This window comes from Rousettus aegyptiacus, unplaced genomic scaffold, assembly GCF_014176215.1.
Source record: "Rousettus aegyptiacus isolate mRouAeg1 unplaced genomic scaffold, mRouAeg1.p scaffold_m13_p_1, whole genome shotgun sequence".
Lineage (NCBI taxonomy): Eukaryota > Metazoa > Chordata > Mammalia > Chiroptera > Pteropodidae > Rousettus > Rousettus aegyptiacus.
The window spans coordinates 6,332,076-6,351,866 of record NW_023416284.1 but is presented as its reverse complement, the minus strand read 5'-3'; the positions used below and the strand labels follow the sequence as shown (position 1 = coordinate 6,351,866).

Sequence of the window (19,791 nt, the reverse complement as noted above, 5' to 3'; positions counted from 1 at the left end):
CCACTGTCACCACAAGAATTGGATTTGGGCGAGATAGGTTCATACAGACCTACCTGTGCTCCAGTGCTAGCAGAGAGACACAAAGGTCAAGAAGAGCTAACAACATAAATGGCCCGAATGTCCCTCTCCTTCCGTCCATGTGGGCGGGGGTTCTATGGTTCCATCACGTCGCTTCCTGAGAGCGAGTAAATATCAGGAAGGCACATGCTCCCCACCACCACTCGCCGTCCTCCTTTGGAGGGCCGCGTTGGGGAGGGAGCAACATAGTGGGCTTGTCCCTCTGTTTTCAGCTGTTTCCTGAAACTCGGGGAGTGGCAGCTGAACCTCCAGGGCATCAACGAGAGCACGATCCCCAAAGTCCTGCAGTACTACAGTGCCGCCACGGAGCACGACCGCAGCTGGTACAAGGTAACCCCCACACCGCAGCGGGGGTCCCCAGCTGTGCCTTCTCCAAATGTCACCCAGCACCCGACAGCCCGGCCGGCGCTCCTGTGTACTTCCGGTTTACAGCTACAGCTGGTCTGGGAACTGTGAATTTGCCTCTTTGAGTGGTGGGAGCCGGTCTGTCAGAGGCCCCTCTAAGTTTAATTGGTACAAAAAGATTGGCAGAGTCTTTTATTTGAGAAGGAATAACTACACCATTATTATGTGCTGGGGATGCTGCTGTCTTACAGACCCTTAGCTGCTTATTTTCCTAGGAGCATCTGGCTACATGGTTCGTCTCTGGAACTGTATCTTCCCTTGAGTCATCTGTTGCCTCCCAGCTTCTTTCTGCCTTCCGTTCCTGCCTGCTCTTCATCTAAGAACTTAACTTTCTCTGTTTTTGTTGGAAGGCTCTGGGTAACATCCTATTATGTCATAGGAAACTTTTCAAGAAGATAAACAGAATTAGAAAATGTATGAAAGATGGGATGGGCCGGTAGAGGAGTGATTCTGGAAGTCTACACCTCTGCTGAGAGCACACATCCTCATTCTTTGGTGTCTTCCCTGAGGGGCCTTCTGGTAACAGCCGCTTGGCATAGCAGATGTCATCATCTTCTTCCCAGGATCTCCTTAACTTGCTAGTAATTTGCAAATTAATCCCTTTGGGATCCAAACCTGTATCTGAAGACCACAGAAACATCCACAACAAAAAATCTTACCCTGGTTTAATCATGCTTCATTCTGATCTGAAAAATGCCCATTTTTTGATATCAGCAATAATTACTCTCTCTAGGATAGCTTCAGTCCAAGGCTGGAAAAATAAATCCAGTAAACCCTTGATTAGCTGGAAATTTACTAATTAGAACTGTCTCCTACCCAGATTACTTTTCTTCATTCAACATTTAGGAAAGAAACAAATCATGAGAAAAAACTGCTTCCAGGAATTTTAGTTTTAGATTTTTCTAGTATGGGTCCTTTTGGGTTTATGCTGTCTTCTGCCATCAAAGGCATAGTCCTGTGTGCATGCAGGGACGGTTTCTGTCTTGTTCACTGTGTCCCCATGCTCAGTGCCTGGTACGTGATAGATACATAAGAGACATTTGTTGAGTAAATGAAAGTATGAGAAAACTGAACCCAGGTCATCTTAGAATCTTACTCATCAAGTAAAGGTCAATTGTGATCATTCTGCTCTGCCCAGGAGGGGAGATGGACACGTTTATGTTTAAGAAAGGTTCTCAGCAAGGAACACAAAGGAATTTCTTGGCTGTCCAGAAAGCCCAGCTGTGAGTGGATGATTTCATGTCCTCCTGTCACTGCAAGCTTATGAGGCCCAAATCCAGGCGTGCCTCATGCCGTCCACACCAGGCAGCGCTGTACCATGGCGGCACTGCAGCCCCAAACCTCAGGGGTGTGGACAGTTCCTTCTTTATCCAAATAAGCACCAAAGGCTTCTTTCTGCAAACAGTCATTGAGCACTGGCTCTCTGAGAGGCCGCGGGCCAGGTGTGAGGGCCAGACCAGGGGTCCTGAACCCCCTGGGCCGTGGCCTGTTAGAAACAGGGCCGCACAGCAGGAGGCGAGCGGCGGGCTAGCGGGGGAAGCTTCCTCTGTATTCGCAGCCGCTCCCCAGCACTGGCATCACCGCCTCAGCTCCACCTCGGATCTTCAGGCCTTAGATTTCTCATAGGAGCACCGGTCCCTATTCCAAAAGGTTGGGGACCGCTGGGCTCGATGACGAACGAGGTTCACTCTCCGTGACGTTCCCATGTCCTCAGTGCGTTTGGCCACTGTCGTACGACCTGGTTAAGGCCTTCACCATCACCCCTCTGAACCTCAGCTCTCTTAAATCACCTGTTTTACACACCGCCGCCAAAGGAATCTTGAAAACCCAGTGAAGCTGTATTTTCTGCAGGACGAAGTGGGACCCGCGTGGCTTAGTGTGCCAGGCCCTCCACAGTCTGCTGCTGCCACTTGCTGGCCTTCCCCCTCACTGCTCCCCTGCACATTCCCCGGGCTTCGGTCAGGTGCGATTCTCGGTTTCCTGTGAACCGCCCGTGCCTGCCCAGCCTGCTTCTTTGTCCCTGTTCTTCCCCCGCCTCGAAGTCCTGACCGCCGCCCCCTCTTGTTCCCCCCTTGCCCACTGAAGGCTGCTCTTCCAGACCTGCCCCAGGTTCCCCCTCTCTGTGAAGCTTTCCTGGGCCCCGGCCCGTCTCTTACTGCCCAGCCGCGTTCTGCGTGAGTGAGCTCCCCTCCTAGAGTAGGGGGGTCCTGAGGCGAGGCCCAGAGCTCGCTCCCCTTCGCGTGTCCCCCCCCGACACAGTGAGTGTGCCACATGAGGAGTGAGCCACGTTGCACTTAGTAAAACGCCCCCTCCCCCAGCGTTGCTCGGCTGACCACAGGGAGAGGGGCTGGTCAGCGCCCTTCCTTAGCTTAGGCCTCACGCACCTCTAAGCCCCTGATGCTTGAGCCTCCGTCTGCCACTGCGGGTCGCAGCCCCATTGTCTGTCCCCGACGCTCGCCCCACCAGGCCTGGCACGCGTGGGCGGTGATGAACTTCGAAGCTGTGCTGCACTACAAACATCAGAACCAAGCCCGGGACGAGAAGAAGAAGCTGCGCCACGCCAGCGGGGCCAACATCACCAATGCTGCCACCGCCGCCACCACAGCGGCCACCGCCACCGCCACCGCCACCAGCACCGAGGGCAGCAACAGCGAGAGCGATGCGGAGAGCAGCGAGAACAGCCCTACGCCTTCTCCTCTGCAGAAGAAGGTCACCGAGGTACCTGTCCCTCCCTCCTCCAGGGAGGACCGGCCCGGCGCCAGGCGCTCTGAGCGATGGGGCAGTTGTTAGGCTTGTCGGGGCCCGAGGCTCTACTCCGAGCTGCCGGGTGACACTGGGAAGCAGTGCTTCTTTTCCATCCAGCAGCGTGTGAGACAGTGCTTTTGTGTGCATATTTGTGTTTGGGGAGCTGACGTCAGAGAATGAGTTCCTCCTCGTGCTCCCCAGTGCATGAGCTCATCGCCCCGATGCCCCGCACCGGTGTGTGGGTGGCCGTGTGCATCTGTGCGTCCACTCTGAGGACAGAGCCTGCCAGGATCTGTCCCCTGCCTTTTCTTCCTGCCTTCCACTTGTCCTTGGGCTGTCAGTTCAGAGAACAGCAGGGCAGCTGGCAGGCCAGCGAGAGCATGTTCAGAGCCTCGGCCCGCCCCCCTCCGCCACCCTGGTCGGGAAGCCACCGTTCGACCTGGAGGCAACAGTTATGACTCCGCTGCCACTGAGCGAGTGCTTGCCCTGTGCCAGCTGCTCATCCAAAGGTCTTTGTGCATTAGCTGATTTACTCCTCATCGCACTCTGAGGTCGGCACTGTTAGTTGCCATCACGCCCACTGTACAGATGAGAAAGCTGAGGCAAGAGTGTCACTAACACACGCGTGTTCCCGCAGGATTTGTCCAAAACCCTCTTGATGTACACTGTGCCTGCCGTCCAGGGCTTCTTCCGTTCTATCTCCTTGTCACGAGGCAACAACCTCCAGGATACACTCAGGTATCGGGGACAGGAGGGGAAACCCTGGTGGGCTGTGTGAATGGGGGGACACAGAAGTTAGGCGCAAAGCCCTCTGTCCCTTCCCCGCATTGATCAGTACGTCCGGAGCAACAACCAACCGGGCCCCACCCGTGTGGGTGAAACCTGCGAGGACCGAGAAGCGGCCTGGCAACGCCCCCGTGTGCGGTTTGGCGTGAGAAGAAACCCACACGTTTGCTGCACTGTTGCTGAAATCCCTTTAGCTGTTAGAGCCACCTCTGAGAACCCTGAACAAAAGGCACAGACCAGCCAGTCCCGAGGCTGCAGGCGATGAGGGTGGCCTCCTCTGTTTGGGAATCTCCCACCAGCGAGTGCCAGGTTTCCTGGTCGCTGCTGTTCCACAGGCGACTCTGTGTGTGCAGAGATTACCTGTGAGATTTCTGAGCTCGTACCGCGCTGACCTCACTACGTCGTCTGGAATGAAACGGCTGTTCAGTTGGCGTGGCCCTCCCGGTGTTCAGGCGAACACGGCTGCCATCACCACCCGCTCCCGAGGGGTCCCGAGACCCCGCACCCTCAGGAGCCGCTGAATCGAGGCCCTGCCAGTTCTCAGGAACCTGAAAGGTGAAAAGCTGGCAAAAGATGGGACACTAAGTTTCCCCGACTTTCTTTTCCAGAGTCCTCACCTTATGGTTTGATTATGGTCACTGGCCAGATGTAAACGAAGCCTTGGTGGAAGGGGTGAAAGCGATCCAGATTGACACTTGGTTACAGGTGAGGCTGCTTGGTTACCGGTCGGGCTGGGTCTGCTCCCACCCCTCGTGGAGTCATGCAGTGTTCGGAGCGCAGGGCGGCGTGCACTGTGCAGAGGAGAGGAAGTAGGGATCGGTCCCAAGGTCAAGACTCTGTATCTTCTTTAGTTTCTCCTAGAGAACTCAGAGGAATAAACCATTTCCGTATCCATCAGCATCTATTCTTCCTTGCCCAGAAGGGTAACTAGGGTCGTTTCCAGATCTAATTGCTGCGTCCCGTGCCCTTTTGAAAACCAGGTCATACCTCAGCTCATTGCGAGAATTGATACGCCCAGGCCGTTGGTTGGGCGCCTCATTCACCAGCTTCTCACAGACATCGGTCGGTACCACCCGCAGGTACGTGGCACCCCCGGGCACGTTCTCACCTAACAACTGACCTTTCGCTTTGGTGCTCAGGCCAGCCCAAAGCTGCTCTAGAGACAGGAGTGCCAGAGCGGGGAGCCACGCCTCCCGTCCTGCCTCTCGGGGGGGTAGGAGGGGTCTGCCCAGCTGGCCGTCCCAGGGGCCTTCATGAAAAGAAAGTGCTCCCCCTAGACTGAGTCGCCCCCGCCTGGTAGCCTCAAACGCGCGTCCCTATCGTACTCACCGTTTCTTTGTCATCCTCCTAAAAGTTAGCGTCAGGCTCCTCTCACGCATGTGCAAACGTGCCTCTGTGTTCGCCCCAGGCCCTCATCTACCCCCTGACCGTGGCTTCTAAGTCCACGACCACAGCCCGTCACAACGCAGCCAACAAGATCCTGAAGAACATGTGTGAGCACAGCAACACCCTGGTGCAGCAGGCCATGATGGTGAGTCGGGGGCCAGCGCGGGAGCCCGCCGACCCGGGGTGCCTGGCCAGACGTCTCGAGCGAGGTGGCTTTCCTCCCACGGCTGTGCCACATGCTCCCTCTGGCCACCGGAAGGAGTACCTCCTGTTTCCCCGAGACAGGCCTTTCCGAGTGTGGCTCATCCTTGGTGCTTCCGCCCGCCCCCTCTGTGATTCAGGTGAGCGAGGAGCTGATCCGCGTGGCCATCCTCTGGCACGAGATGTGGCACGAAGGCCTAGAGGAAGCTTCTCGTTTGTACTTTGGGGAGAGGAACGTGAAAGGCATGTTCGAGGTGCTGGAGCCCCTGCACGCCATGATGGAACGGGGACCCCAGACTCTGAAGGAAACATCCTTTAACCAGGTACGGGATCACAGCCTGAAATGACGCAACCCGAAGCCTTTGTCAGACGCCTTTCCCTCCGGCCTTGCTGCTGACTTGAATAAAATGTACTCTGAAGGAGGCCATAGGCTATAAAAACACCAGAAATTTAATTGTCATCAAGTCACAAAGCCCTCCCAAAATTTGAACTTGAAAACCACAGCATTTCCCTTGAGACCTTACTTGACCTGACAAGCCGTCCTAAGGATGGGAGCTCCAGGAGCAGAGAGCCACAGGGCTGCCCGGCTAAGCCGAGCGCCGCGGATGCCTCAAGCCACAGGGTGCCCCTGGGGGTCCTGCTGTCTGCTTGGGGACTCAGCCTGTGTCTTGGTCGATGCCTGTGACCACTTGCAAATTTCCCCTGCGTTCCCTCTCAGGCATACGGTCGAGATTTAATGGAGGCCCAAGAGTGGTGCAGGAAGTACATGAAATCAGGGAATGTCAAGGACCTGACCCAGGCCTGGGACCTCTATTACCACGTGTTCAGACGCATCTCGAAGCAGCTGCCACAGGTGGGGTCCTCGGGTTCCCGCAGGGTTAACTGTCACCGTGGTCCTTCCGTTTCACTATCTGTGAATGTTCTGACACTAATCCCGGGCACCTGGTTTCGCTTACACCTGCAGACTTTGGGACAAGTCGCTGCTTTGAGCAATTCATAGAAAAGTTCTTAGATTGCATTTAAATTCCTCCCTGGAGGCAGAAGACTAAACCCTGTGGTGGTTATTCACAGCTCACATCCCTAGAGCTGCAGTACGTCTCCCCCAAACTCCTGATGTGCCGGGACCTGGAATTGGCGGTGCCAGGAACATACGACCCCAACCAGCCGATCATTCGCATTCAGTCCATAGCACCATCTTTGCAAGTCATCACCTCCAAGCAGAGGCCTCGGAAGCTGACGCTGATGGGTAAGGACCACTGTGCGCTTCCGGCTCCTGCGTCCCCCTCCCACGCCGGCTGCTCTCCCCTCCCTCCTCTGAATCCACCGCTTGCCATTCACACGACTGATCTTTCACGTGCTCCGTCTCTCCCGTGTGTGTTGAGAGAGGAGCAGAGGACACGTGGATTTCTCCCGACTCCACCCTCCTCGAGACCCGCAGTTTGTTGGAAGGGGTGTGCTCGTCTGAGCACTCCCTCGCCAGCGCAGGCGGAAGGGGATGGTACGGCATGCACCGTGGGGCGCCGCTGCGGGGTAACTGATGAGGACGACAGAGAGGCATCTGGAGCAGGCCGGACGTGGCACGCCACAGCGAAGGAGGGGCTTCTGGGCTCTGGGGTTTTTTCTTTTTTTTTTTTTCCCATCAGAGTCTCTCTTTGTGGGAAATGATTGTGTAAAATCCAAGCCAGTGGAAATGAATTCTCACACTGAGGTTCGTTACCCGTCTGGGATAGTTTGGGATCGTTTGGGGAGGCCTGAGCGCTCTGGCGGCACGTCGAGGTCTGTGGCCTTAAGTAATAATGCTCGTGTATTTTAATTGCGGTGATTATTCACCAGCACCCAACCCTTGCGGTCCACAGGTGATTGTCTCCATGGGCTGGCGTCTTCTAACCTTAAAGCTTGTGTCAGTCAGGGTCTCAGCAGTATCTAAGTTAAGAAGTGTACTGAAGGAACTGTTTCTGGAGGTGGGGGCGGGGAAGAGGGGACCGACTGTGGGAAGCTGCTGTCCCCACCCTCCAGACCGGCAAGGGCGAGGAGCCCAGCAAGGCTCGCACCGGCAGGAGCCGTAGCCCCGGCAGGGGGACGGAGCTACTTTTAGAACTGTGGCCAGGCTGGTTGTTAGGGCAAATACCCTGGCCTCTTTCTCTCCCTGACCTCTAACCCCGGAGAGGGCCCCCATTGACCGAGCCCACTTGGGAGCCCAGCTGATACAGCTTGGATTCGTCGAGCCTCTCAGATCAGGGCAGGACAGAGAAGGGCAGAGAGTGGGTTGCGCAGGGGAACATACAGAATGTCCGTTTTGACGCAGAATCATTCCTGGTCCTCAGAGACAGAGCTTTTTAAAATTTATTGTTAATTTGAACAACATCACGTTGAGGACCCATCAAAAGCAGGGCCGCTCTTTTCATCGATTCTGGGGAATGTTTTCCTGTTTGCAGGGTACGGGATATGCAGTCTGCAGGACCTTTTGAATACAGTGGGGGTCTGCCAGCTGACAGCCTTGCGACCCTCTGATCTGCACTGACTTTCCCCACCGTCCTTACAGGCAGCAACGGGCATGAGTTCGTTTTCCTTCTGAAGGGCCATGAGGACCTGCGGCAGGACGAACGCGTGATGCAGCTCTTCGGCCTGGTCAACACGCTGCTGGCCAACGACCCCACCTCTCTGCGCAAGAACCTCAGGTAGTCAGGCCACCGCCGCGGAGCAGCAAGGGTTTGAGACGTCTTCCCCTTTTTCCTGCATCCCTCCCACATAGTCACGTGCATTTACGGGATAAGTCGTAAAAGGATGTACCTGACAGGAAGTCGTCAACAGCCAGGGTGTCTCTGTCTCTGCCCCTCTCTCTCTCTCTCTCTCTCTCTCTGCCTCTCTCTCTCTCTCTCTCACACACACACACACACACACACACCCTCAATATTTTCAGAGTATCCTCATGCGGAATGCTTTTTACAACCGCCAAAGATTCCAGAATAGAACAGTGTGTGGCCGTTTGACTGGAGATTCTACAAATTCGATGTGTTTCACCCCTCATGGATTCTAGCTCGGCCAAACCTTTCCTATTCTTAGTACACTCTTTCCCCTTTTTCTCTTAAGAACACGAATAGTAAGTTGGGAGGTTATTTTAGGCTCAGAAATAATCACTATTGTTCCCCAAAAGCATTGAGTTTGTTAGGCAGGTCAAGAGACCAGCGTGGTTGCATACCATTGGTGCACTGTCTTTTTTTGATACTTTATCCTTTGCAAAAGTCCCTTCATTACTTAACTCACAACAGCCCTGGGCCGGAGGTTCATTAAAACTAGTTTGCATGCACCGTGAGCGGATCAAAGGTCTGCACTGTTTTCTGTACAATAAATAACCCTGCTTTCCTGTGGGCGCCAGCATCCAGAGATATGCAGTCATTCCTTTATCGACCAACTCGGGCCTCATCGGCTGGGTCCCCCACTGTGACACACTGCATGCCCTCATCCGGGACTACAGAGAGAAGAAGAAAATCCTGCTCAACATCGAGCATCGCATCATGCTGCGGGTACGTCTCGCAGGCAAACTCACAAGCTGGAGAAGCTACTCAGAGCTGCTTTTCTTGTGCTTCTACGTATGTCCATTACTGAAAAATCCACCTGAGGGAATTGGCTATGGAAAAAGGTTTAAGGAAGTGAGTCCTAACACGGGTGACCTTCTCTAAGAAACAGAAGGGCCCTAACGCCCAGAAACTAAGTTTTCGTCATCCTAGGTGAGACTAGACAGTTTTATTCGGTACCTAATGCCTAAAGAGCACTGGCCGTATGGAGAAATAATGTTTAGTACATGTGTGAGTGAAAAGAAAGAGAATTGCCTGTTACTCAAAGCCTTGAACCCTCCAGGGCGCTCATCCACGCCAGCAGGCTTGTCCTGCGGCGAGGCCCGTCTCACCCGTAGGCCTTGGCAGCTCCTATGGTCATCAGGTTAGAGCAGCCACTCCGTTCTTCCTTTTGCAATGTTATTTCTTCTCTCCTTTTGGCTGTGCTGGTGAAATTAGAACCCAGCTCTGCCTGGACCAGGAGCCACCCTGTGCCTTCTTGGGTTCAGACCGTTGGTCTGGGCTGCTCTCTCAGCACGATTATGTTCTGATGCAGATGGCTCCGGACTACGATCACCTGACCCTGATGCAGAAGGTCGAGGTGTTTGAGCACGCAGTCAACAACACGGCGGGGGATGACCTGGCCAAGCTGCTGTGGCTCAAAAGCCCGAGCTCCGAGGTACACGGCACACTCTGTTCCCGGTGCACGCGCTGCCCACCGGAGCACCCGCCTTTGTCAGGGTGGCTTCTCCACCTGTTCCTGCGCACCTGCCAGGCTCATCTTTGTCATGATGAGCTGTAGATAATGTGCGGTCCTTTGTCACAGATTAGATGGGTGAGCCGCACAGTTTAGCAGATACAGATTAGTGGTCTAGTGTTTCTCCTCTTACTTAACAGTAATCTGAGCTCTTTATAAAGTAAGGCAAAATCTTTTTCATGTGTTATGAATTTCCTGTTTATTTGGTGTTTTAATATTGTTAGTAGCATGTTTTTTGGTTTGGGATTTTTGTTTCATATTTGATATACAAACATTCCTAAGTTAACAGGTTTTTAATCCTTTTCTTTAAGGTTTGTGCCTTTGGCTTTATATTTAGAAAAGCCTTCTCCACCACAAGATTGTGTTTCTTTTTGCATATATTTTCTTGTACTAATTATAAGGTTTGTTTTTACATTTAAAAACTAAGCCAATTTGGAGTGTACGATTAAGACATAGATTGTTTTTTTCAGATGATCAGCCAACACCACAGTATTTACCAAATAATCTATCCTTTCCCTTGTTTAAAAGATTCCATTTTTATTACATACTAAGTTCTTATCCTCCCGTGGATTTCTTTGTAGAGCTTCTCTTTATTTTCATTGATCTTTCTGCCTGTTTCTCCTCAAGGACCATTCTATTAGCATAAGTCTTTTCTCACTGGCTATTTTCATACTTTTTTTCCCATTGATAAATTTGGGGGATCATTTTGTCAGGGTTCCAAAAAAAGTGCCACTGAATCTTTATTGGAATTGCATTGAATGTGTCAAATATTTTGGGAGGGTATTACGTCTTTACAATTCTGATTGGATATCCTTAAATGGATATTTTCATTTACTCAAGTCTTAATATCTCTAAGCAAAGTTTAATTTATTCATCTAAGTTGTGAACATTTCTAGTTAAGTTCACTCCCAGCATAGTCTGTCATTTTTGTATTTGGGATCTTTATTCCAGTATATGTTAGAACTGGTTTTGCTGGAACAAAAGCAAACACCTGGCCGGGAATAATTATGTGGAAAGTGGTTAAGTTTCCAGAGTCCGGCTCACTCGTGCTCCCGTGTTCCAGGTGTGGTTTGATCGAAGAACCAATTACACCCGCTCTTTAGCAGTCATGTCCATGGTCGGATATATTTTGGGCCTAGGAGACAGGTGAGTGAATTTAGTTTCTTTCAGTCTTCTTTCTCCATTGTAGTGTTCTTGAATCGTTTCATTTTGTTTTCCAGTGAGACCTGTGACCATTTGGTAAATACTTGTATTTTGTGCCTTAGGTATTTTTTTACAGCAACGGCCTTAGTCCCCTATTTATTGTCCATGCCAACAGGACAAGTCAGACTAAAGAGGAGAAAAAAACCGTAGTTCAAGGGCACCGCTACTTACTGCGTAGGTTGGTTTAACATACTAAAAACCATGTTAAATCTGATTGGTTTTTTTGATTCAATAAACATTTATCAATCACCAGTATGCTAAGATAAATAATTCTATATCTGTAATTGAAACCAACCATTCCAATATTTCTACATAATAAATTGCATCCAAATGAACTGACTGAAAAAGTAGTTCAGGAAATCAACTCACTAGAACTTTTTTAAAGAACTGGTTTTCTGATGTCTGATATTCTCCTGGGCTCATGTCTCATGCAATTTTATGTGAGTAAAATTAATTTTAGCCCACAAAAATAATAAATTCTTGTTTTTTTAAAAAAAAAAAAAAGAAAAAAAAACATGGGGTGCCTAATAACAAAAGTCAGGTGTTCCTCCCTGGACTGACTGAGGGGGCTCAGAGAGACGAGACCCTGTGACAGGTTCTGAGTTGTAATAATAGAGCCCTGTCACTCTGAGGTGCCAGCAATGATTGCTCTTGTGACCAGATTATCGTGATAACACGGGACAACTTGCGGTCCACACCGATAAACCCTCGTTTTGGCCTAGAGCAGGGGGTGGCACACTTTTTCTGTAAAGGGCCAGATAATAAATATTTTTGGTTTTGTTGCCCATGCAGTTTTTGTCACAACCACTCACGTCTGCTGTTGTAGCACAGAGGCAGCCTGGCACACTACGCAGACCGGTGCGTGTGGCTGCGTTCCAGCAGACCAGGCGTTCACGGAAGCCGGGGCACGGCTGGATTTGGCCCGCGGGTTGTAGGTTGCCCACCCGTGACCTAGAGTGGCATCACATACTCGTGGATTCGTTTATCAGTGTCGCTCTCTTGCCCCCGCCCTGGTCTCTGTTCCGTTTCTCAGACACCCGTCCAACCTGATGCTGGACCGGCTGAGCGGGAAGATCCTGCACATTGACTTTGGGGACTGCTTTGAGGTGAGCATGTTCCGATCACCACAGAAAGTCCGCCTTCCCGGGTGACCAGCATTCATCCTCCTCTGACCGTTTTGTCAAACTTCAGCCCAAAATGCATTATCTTCTCCCGGCCTCTCATACCGTGGCGATAGAGCCAGTCTGAGAAATGGAATCCGTGCTCTTTAGTGTTTGCTGTAGTTGGGCTCAAACCCGCCCCGCACTGTTCACACGCCCTCCGTGAGTGGAGGAGTCTGCATCCCGTACTGGCCTGCGTGTCAAAGGCCAGGACGTGCCGCACACTGGTCCTTTTTCCGGGTTCTCTCTTAAATCCCTGTGACAAGTCCCCTCACTGAACTCAAGAGACTTCATTTCTGTGCTCTAATTGAAATCAGTGCTGGTAGTGGAAAGAAAACCCACCTGCTTTCACTTAGCTTTAGAGGAAAAAAACAATCTGACCAGTGGTCTTGGTTTTTCCCTTCACTGCCCTGTAGGTTGCTATGACCAGAGAAAAATTCCCAGAGAAGATTCCATTTAGACTAACAAGAATGTTGACCAATGCTATGGAGGTGAGTGGCCGTGGGTGACAGGCCGCTTTGGTGGGGCAACCTAGTCACCACCCTCTCCGAGGACAGACTTGCTTGTTAGAGCTCATCGGTCCCCTAAATACCCGGACTCTTTCTATAGTCTTTTCTTGGTATTTTCCTTTTTAAATCTTTGAAAGTATTGCTATTCTTTACATCATACGAATTTTGTTTCACATGAATCACTGACCTTATCCCTGTGCTCTGAAGACTTCCCAGCCTGATACATCAGTAATGGCCTGGATCTGCCTCCTCAGTGAGGGTGACAGACCCTCTCGACTGTTTGACTTGCGGTCTTGCGGCCTTCGGGGGCCAGTGCCAGCGACTTTTGTGGTAAGTGGCTCTGCCCCTTCTACAGGTTACTGGCTTGGACGGCAACTACAGAATCACATGCCACACGGTGATGGAAGTCCTTCGCGAGCACAAGGATAGCGTGATGGCTGTGTTGGAAGCCTTTGTCTACGACCCCTTGCTGAACTGGAGGCTGATGGACAGTGAGTATCAGCGGGTGCTCAGAGCTCTCAAATTGGGACTGTCTGACGTTACATTTGAGCCTGAGACGTATCACTGAGCTACTGCATTACGTTTTCACAAAGCTCTCGTGGCTGGAAACGAATTTCAAGTATTTTTATTAACTAGAACAGAAAACTCCAATCATCAATTTAGATATTAATTAAAATCCTTTTCAGTGTAAATTAGGTACCCTAGTGGTTTTTGGTGGTTTGGGTTTCGTGTTTTGATAGGAGGTGCGCACAGCGGTGGTTCGGGTCGGCAGCACCTCCTTGGCAGAGGTTTACCAGCGAGGCACCCCGCCCACTGCGAATAAGTCGCATTTTCCCCTTCTGTCACCTGGTTTACATCGTCTAAATCCAGCTCGACATTATAGAGTGTCCCTCAGGACTGGATACCCCTTCTAGAAAAGGAACTTACTCCTGAGTAAAACATGTTTGATTCTCTCTTAGGGGGATTATAGCTTTGGGGAATATTGTATTTTTAGGATTGTGAGAAAATATCACATCAGTCAAGTCAAAGTCCGAAGCATTTTTTAATCCTCCCTTTTTTTCTTTCCCCAGCAAATACCAAAGGCAACAAGAGATCCCGAACAAGGACAGATTCCTACTCTGCTGGCCAGTCAGTAGGTGGGTGCCTCCCATGGGAGACTGCAGAGTCTGTCCCCTCCTGTCCAGAGTGTTTCTAGAACAGGGTGAGCTTTGTTACTGCCTTTAGGAGAAACGACTTAAAGTAGCGACGGATGCCGAACACGAAGGAAGATTCTCTCACTGCTAAAATATCAACAGACAGACATTCATTCAAAGACTTGGTCTGGATGTATTTACTGAGCACCAAGCACCTGTACGTGCTTTTTATTAACGCCTCTCAGGATAGAGTGGGTACCTAAAACTTAGAAATGTTGATCAAATTATGCAATCTATCTATAAAAATACAGTTAAAAGTGTGTCTGAGTATTAGCCAGCATTTAGCATGCCTTTCAGCAGCATCTGCATTGGGATCATTATTAGCTGTGTTTCCTTCCTCCTAAAGCATTGTTAATAGCTCTGAAATGAAAAGGAAGGTGGAAGCAGCAGAAAGGCACTCACACTGCTGCCCGAGGAGCCAGGAAACCACGCGAAACAATGGTCCCAAGAGCGCCGGCCTCAGGACAGGGTCCCAAGAAGAGGATGCCCCACGAGAGCCGGGCCAGGGGCTGTGCAGTGAACACATTGGGAGGTCTCAGGGTACAGCTGTTTAACTCCGCTTAGCCGTCCCCTCGTCCCCCGGCCCCAGCCTGCCCACCTTTTTTCTTCATAACAGCTAACAGTATCCTAAACACTTCACATATTGGGAAATAATGTGGGGTATGTAAAAAGGTAAATATTCTCTACAGTCCTTTGTGGAACATTTGCAACTAGTTCCTTGGCTAAACCAAATAATGTTTAAGGTTGCAATAAGAATGTGACATACAGAAATCACCCTAAAGAAGCACAGAATTGAATTATAGTATTGACCAAAATATATATAAAATAGTAAAAGAATAGCACGTTCCACTGTGTAATCAAGTACCATGTGATTTGTTTTGGACTAGAAGGGCCGTGGGACTTAGAGAACAGAGTTATTGCTCAGAACCGCATTGGTAAAGCTTGGCAGGATTTAAGCTGAGACTTATTGGCTACATGGGATCTGGATGGGTAGAAAGAAAAAGCGTATTCTGGGCAGGAAGTTGGGGTCCTGGGTGATAGTGGCATCTCTGAACTTGTGCGGACTCTACCGTGGACACCGCGATGGGATTTGTGAGTGCCCAGATCACCCACGATGTCTGAGTACCTTGTGCAGATGACTGGTCTCATCCAAAGTATACGAGACTTCCTGTTTAATGCTCGGGGCCCACCTCATCAGCATGTCGTTGGGTGACTTCTGTGTGCTGCCTGTAGCATTTAGGGGCCAACTAGGACAGCTGGTTCTGGTGGCACCAGACGGTAGCAGACTTGGTTGTTTCTATATGGCTTACAAGTTAAGTTCTAGAGGGTTATTAGTAAAAGTATCATCATTGGCTTTGTTTTGAAGGCCTGTGAGGTAGAATGGCATTGTGTAAATAACTTCATCATTCTGACTCTGGGCTCTTCTGTCCTGAGGCCACAGTCAGTGGAGGGTGACTCTAGAGCCTGAGATTTTTCTTTCTAGAACTGATGTATAAATTCCTCCAAGGAATAACACTTAGTCATATGCTTGATCCGCGGAAAGCTAGTTTTCTTTATGTTATTACCAGTTTTTGTCAAACCAAGTAAGTTCTATCATCAGGTCTTTGATTAATGTTCCTGTCCCCTATCAGAACATTTATTTAATGCTCTTTGCCTGAAAAGTCTTGCTTTGCAGATTTACGACTTTTAAGTACATGAAGGGTAACAACGCTTCTTTTCTCCTGTCCCCTTTGAGGTGGGTTGGGCAAGTGTGCAAGGGAATATAGTGTGCGAAGAATTAGAGCTAATACCTTGGAACGATGTCTTCTTGGTGTTTGAATTTTCTGATTGTTTTCCTCCTAGAAATTTTGGATGGTGTGGAACTTGGGGAACCAGCCCATAAGAAAACGGGGACCACAGTGCCAGAATCGATTCATTCTTTCAGTAAGTCCAACCTCTGAGGACTCGCGCCAGTGACTAGCTCATTAAGAAAATAGCAGCTGTGTTTTACCACGAGAGGGTCAATGAGAGGAAGGAACAAAACCGCCTTTGAGCAGAAAAGGTTCCGTGAACTTCTCATTATGTTCTGAGGATAAAGACAGACACAGAGGAAGAGTCGCTCAACACGTGCAAAAGTGAATGTTTGAGAAAAGCAAGGCGTCCGTTGAACCTGATGTGATGATGCAGTTCTTACTGTTGTTTCTACTTTTGTGTATTCTAGTTGGAGATGGTCTGGTCAAACCAGAGGCCCTGAACAAGAAAGCTATTCAGATTATTAACAGAGTTCGAGATAAGCTCACTGGTGAGTGTGTCTGTGTTTGCTTAAACCTAAGATCTGAGAGACTCTTCTCTCCTCGAGTTGGCGGTCAGCCCCATTTTCCAGTGCCGTTGGCACCTCAATTTTGACTACGCTGCTAACTGGAGTGTCTCTGAAGCCACCAATTAAGAACTTTCTCTGGTTCTCTTTCTAATTACCAATAAATTTAATGTCATCGATCTCATGTTAACAGATATGTAAAGTTACATTGAGTCCAAATTCAGGAAAAAATCCCGTCATCATGACTTGATAGGAGAGTGCATGTGTCCACTCTGATCATTGCCGAGCCGTCCTCTCGTAGCCGTGGTGGGCAGGGAGTGTGGAAGAGGAGAAGTGCATGCTTTCAAAAAGGAGACATGTCACATTGAACAGATGGTGTGCCATGGTGGGCGGGAGTCGGGGAAGCCGAAGACCCCAGCTTCACCGCTTCCCGTGTGACCCCTGGGCCTCTGTCTCCTCATCTGAAGATGAGAATGCCTTTCTTGGTAGGCTGTGAGGCTCAGTGAGACATGGGATGCCAAGTGCTTAACATTAGGGACTGGCACAAAAGTTTTGTAGTCAAGGTGTATTTATTTATTGAGCATCTATAAGCATTGGATGCCGAGGAAACCGTGTTGGTAAAAAACGGACAGATTCCCTGCCTTCATGGGGCCCAGACTCTAAAGGGGAACACTGTACTAAATGGGGGAAAGGGACTTGGGGCTCTGATGCCAATAATAGGGGAATTTAAGGTCAGGAAAAGCTTCCCCAGCAAACCAACCCATGAGCTGAAATCTGAAAGGAGAGTTGATTGGGGGCAGATTGTTCTAGGTATAGGAACCGGGTGCCAGCGCCCTGAGGAGGGAGGGAGCAGGGCAGGAAAAGAGGTCCACACGCTGGCCGGTCACTGCCCCAGAGCAAGGGAGGTGTGAGGAGCTCAGCATAAAACCTTTGACTCTGAGCGGCCCAGGGCTGGATCTACAGGGCCTTTTATTTTTACCCTATATCCTAAGGGCAGTGGGAAAGTACTAAAGGTTTGTAAGTAAACGGGGGGCCAGGCAGTGCAGAGTGCCTGCCCGTTGGAGGTGGGACATTATGAATTTATAATGGAAGCAACTGCCCTGTGGGAGGAAAGGCTCAAAATGGAGGCTAGTAGGATTGAAACAGAACAGGGTTTCTCGCTCACTTGCCTAACTCAAGGGTGATTATGGAATAGAAGAAATCTTCCTAAACCTGTCAGCCACATCTTTGCCACTCCTGAAGTCAGCCGACTGTAGGACGTGACCTTCTTTGAACCAAGTCTGTATTAGAAGAAGGAGACTGGTGTTCGTTCAAGTCACGTGGAGGCGAATGTAAAATTCAACTCTCACCGTCTTTAGTATGAGGCTAAACTGACTTGGGTTGCATGCACAGTAAAGCCAACCGGTGCCAAGTGGGGGCTGGGTAAGCAGGTGCAGATTAAATGGTTTCGTTTCTCCTGCCCTAGGTCGGGACTTCTCTCACGATGAAACTTTGGATGTCCCAACACAAGTCGAACTGCTCATCAAACAAGCAACATCCCACGAGAACCTCTGCCAGTGCTACATTGGCTGGTGAGCGGGTGTCTCAAAGTACCTTTGTTAAAATAAGCAGTCAGCATCACGGAAAAAGATTTGGGGGTGCCCATGAAGGGTAGTCCTAGTTTCACATTTCTTTAAAAGTTTGTATTCACTGTGTGTGCTCATTGCTCTAAAAAGGACAAAATTGAGAAATATGGATGCATGTTCGGAAGGCAAACACCAAAATAGGTTAAAATTACATTTAAAGAAGGTTCAGAAAAGTGGGGCTTCCTCATTTTGGGGAAGCAGGGGGTCTTTTTGGATTTTGCTGTTAGTTTTGAGATATAGGAAGAACAAAGAAAAAGTAGCCAGAGCAGTAACAGAGAGGAGATGAAAAGACAGGTTTTTGATCACTCCCGGGTCTGCTTTGATGGATTGCCTGAGGCTTGCTCGAAGGTAGGAACTAGAGAGAGTAAGACACGGAAGTGTCCTGGGACCACGGCAGGCATCAGCCCTTGACTTGAAATGAGTGTGTCCCTCACAGGCAGCGCTTGGCAGATATCAGGGTGTGTCGTGGGGGTTGTCAGGCCTTGGTATCTTCAATGTCAGTGTATCTGTGGAAAACTGTGAAGACGCCTGAATTATTAAAATATTCCTTTTCTTTCTGTCTTCTTAGGTGCCCTTTCTGGTAACCAGAGGCCCAGACATGCCCACAGCATTTCTCTCAAGCCTTTTGTAGCTTGGTATATGCTTCCACTAAACTGAAACCATGGTCAGAAAGTTCAGCTTTGTTAAATATTTCAAAATGTAAATGAAGAGAACTACTGTACATTAAAAGTTGGTTTGAGCCAACTCTCTAGCTGCTGTTAAAGAATATATCGTCAGAAACACAAGGCTTGATTTGGTTCCCAGGACAGTAAACACAGTAACAGTACATAAATCAAGCCATTGATTTTGGGGAACAGAAGATCCATAACTTTAGAAATACGGGTTTTGACTTAACTCACAACTCATTATAAGCATTTGCTGATAGCCGAGTGGCCTAGTCGTTCCTCTCAACATGAATACAGCAAACTCAGTGCAGTCAAGAAGCCTCAGGTCGTGGAGGACACGTCTTAGGATTCCAGACTATAAGGAAGCGGGAGAAGCCGACTTCACCACCTTCAGCCATCCCATTACCTCACTGGTCTGTGGACAGCAGCGACAGCATTTACAGGATGGGCCAAAGTGGATGGGAAAAGATCTGTCTTCTGCCTCGCCCGTGATGCTGTGACATACACACTGCAGTCCAAGACCCAGACCACTGGGAGGGGAGTTTCTTCAGATTGCCGGGCAGCTTTGGCTGCGCAGATGCACCGAGGGGAGCACAGTGCAGTGGAGCAGCCCACACGGGCCCTCCCCAGCACAGTCCTGGGATGTTTTCAGTGAGGTCCGGATGCTCTGTTTAGAGCAGGGCCTTGGAAAACGGAAGTGCTGCGATGGAGGTGCCGAACACGGAGGGCCTAGTACGTGTTGGGAATTATGGGCAAAAGAAATGTTAAACTAAATGCACAAAGTATCAAGTGTAGCCATGTCTGGATGCCATGTCGTATCTGAATAATTTTTGTGCCAATAAATGACATCAGAATTTTAAAAATGTGTGTGAGTGCCTTTTTATTCATAAGTATTAGTTTATACAGTAAGCAGTTACTCCTTCGCCATTCACTAAGTGCTTAGTACTAGGGACGATGAAGGACACTGGATCTCCATGACCTGGTCAGTTTCCTCGGGATGTTCACAGGCCAGAAAAGACAGAGACAGCATCATGCAGGAGTGGACTGATAACTCCACGGGCAGTGTGCGAGCCGCAAGTGGGGCTCTGAACTGACTGATTCCACTGCGTGAAACAAGAAAGCCTCATGAAAAGGGGGACATTTGCCATGGGTCTTGGCAGATGAAGCAAGCGAGGACATTCTCAGCAGTAAAGAGGTGTAAAAGCACAATGTAGTGCAGAAATGGCAC

General features: G+C 49.8%; 1 protein-coding gene across 2 annotated transcripts in view; it reads left to right on the top strand.

Moving 5' to 3' along the window:
• MTOR (mechanistic target of rapamycin kinase) overlaps positions 1–19,426 on the top strand; it is a 105,056-nt gene extending 85,630 nt beyond the window's left edge. Inside the window, exons 38-58 of one of the 2 annotated variants that reach the window (XM_036228649.1) lie at positions 291–408; positions 2,950–3,201; positions 3,866–3,966; positions 4,623–4,719; positions 4,995–5,093; positions 5,423–5,545; positions 5,742–5,924; positions 6,320–6,454; positions 6,673–6,847; positions 8,144–8,279; positions 8,978–9,125; positions 9,712–9,834; positions 10,976–11,058; positions 12,149–12,221; positions 12,692–12,766; positions 13,140–13,275; positions 13,855–13,920; positions 15,820–15,900; positions 16,178–16,258; positions 17,739–17,844; positions 18,467–19,426. In XM_036228649.1, the coding sequence (XP_036084542.1) occupies positions 291–408; positions 2,950–3,201; positions 3,866–3,966; positions 4,623–4,719; positions 4,995–5,093; positions 5,423–5,545; positions 5,742–5,924; positions 6,320–6,454; positions 6,673–6,847; positions 8,144–8,279; positions 8,978–9,125; positions 9,712–9,834; positions 10,976–11,058; positions 12,149–12,221; positions 12,692–12,766; positions 13,140–13,275; positions 13,855–13,920; positions 15,820–15,900; positions 16,178–16,258; positions 17,739–17,844; positions 18,467–18,482 (2,407 nt within the window). In that variant the 3' untranslated portion in view covers positions 18,483–19,426. The remainder of the gene's footprint in view (positions 1–290; positions 409–2,949; positions 3,202–3,865; positions 3,967–4,622; positions 4,720–4,994; positions 5,094–5,422; positions 5,546–5,741; positions 5,925–6,319; positions 6,455–6,672; positions 6,848–8,143; positions 8,280–8,977; positions 9,126–9,711; positions 9,835–10,975; positions 11,059–12,148; positions 12,222–12,691; positions 12,767–13,139; positions 13,276–13,854; positions 13,921–15,819; positions 15,901–16,177; positions 16,259–17,738; positions 17,845–18,466) is intronic. The other variant, XM_016149390.2, reaches the window with a different exon arrangement.
• Positions 19,427–19,791: the final 365 nt, after the last annotated feature.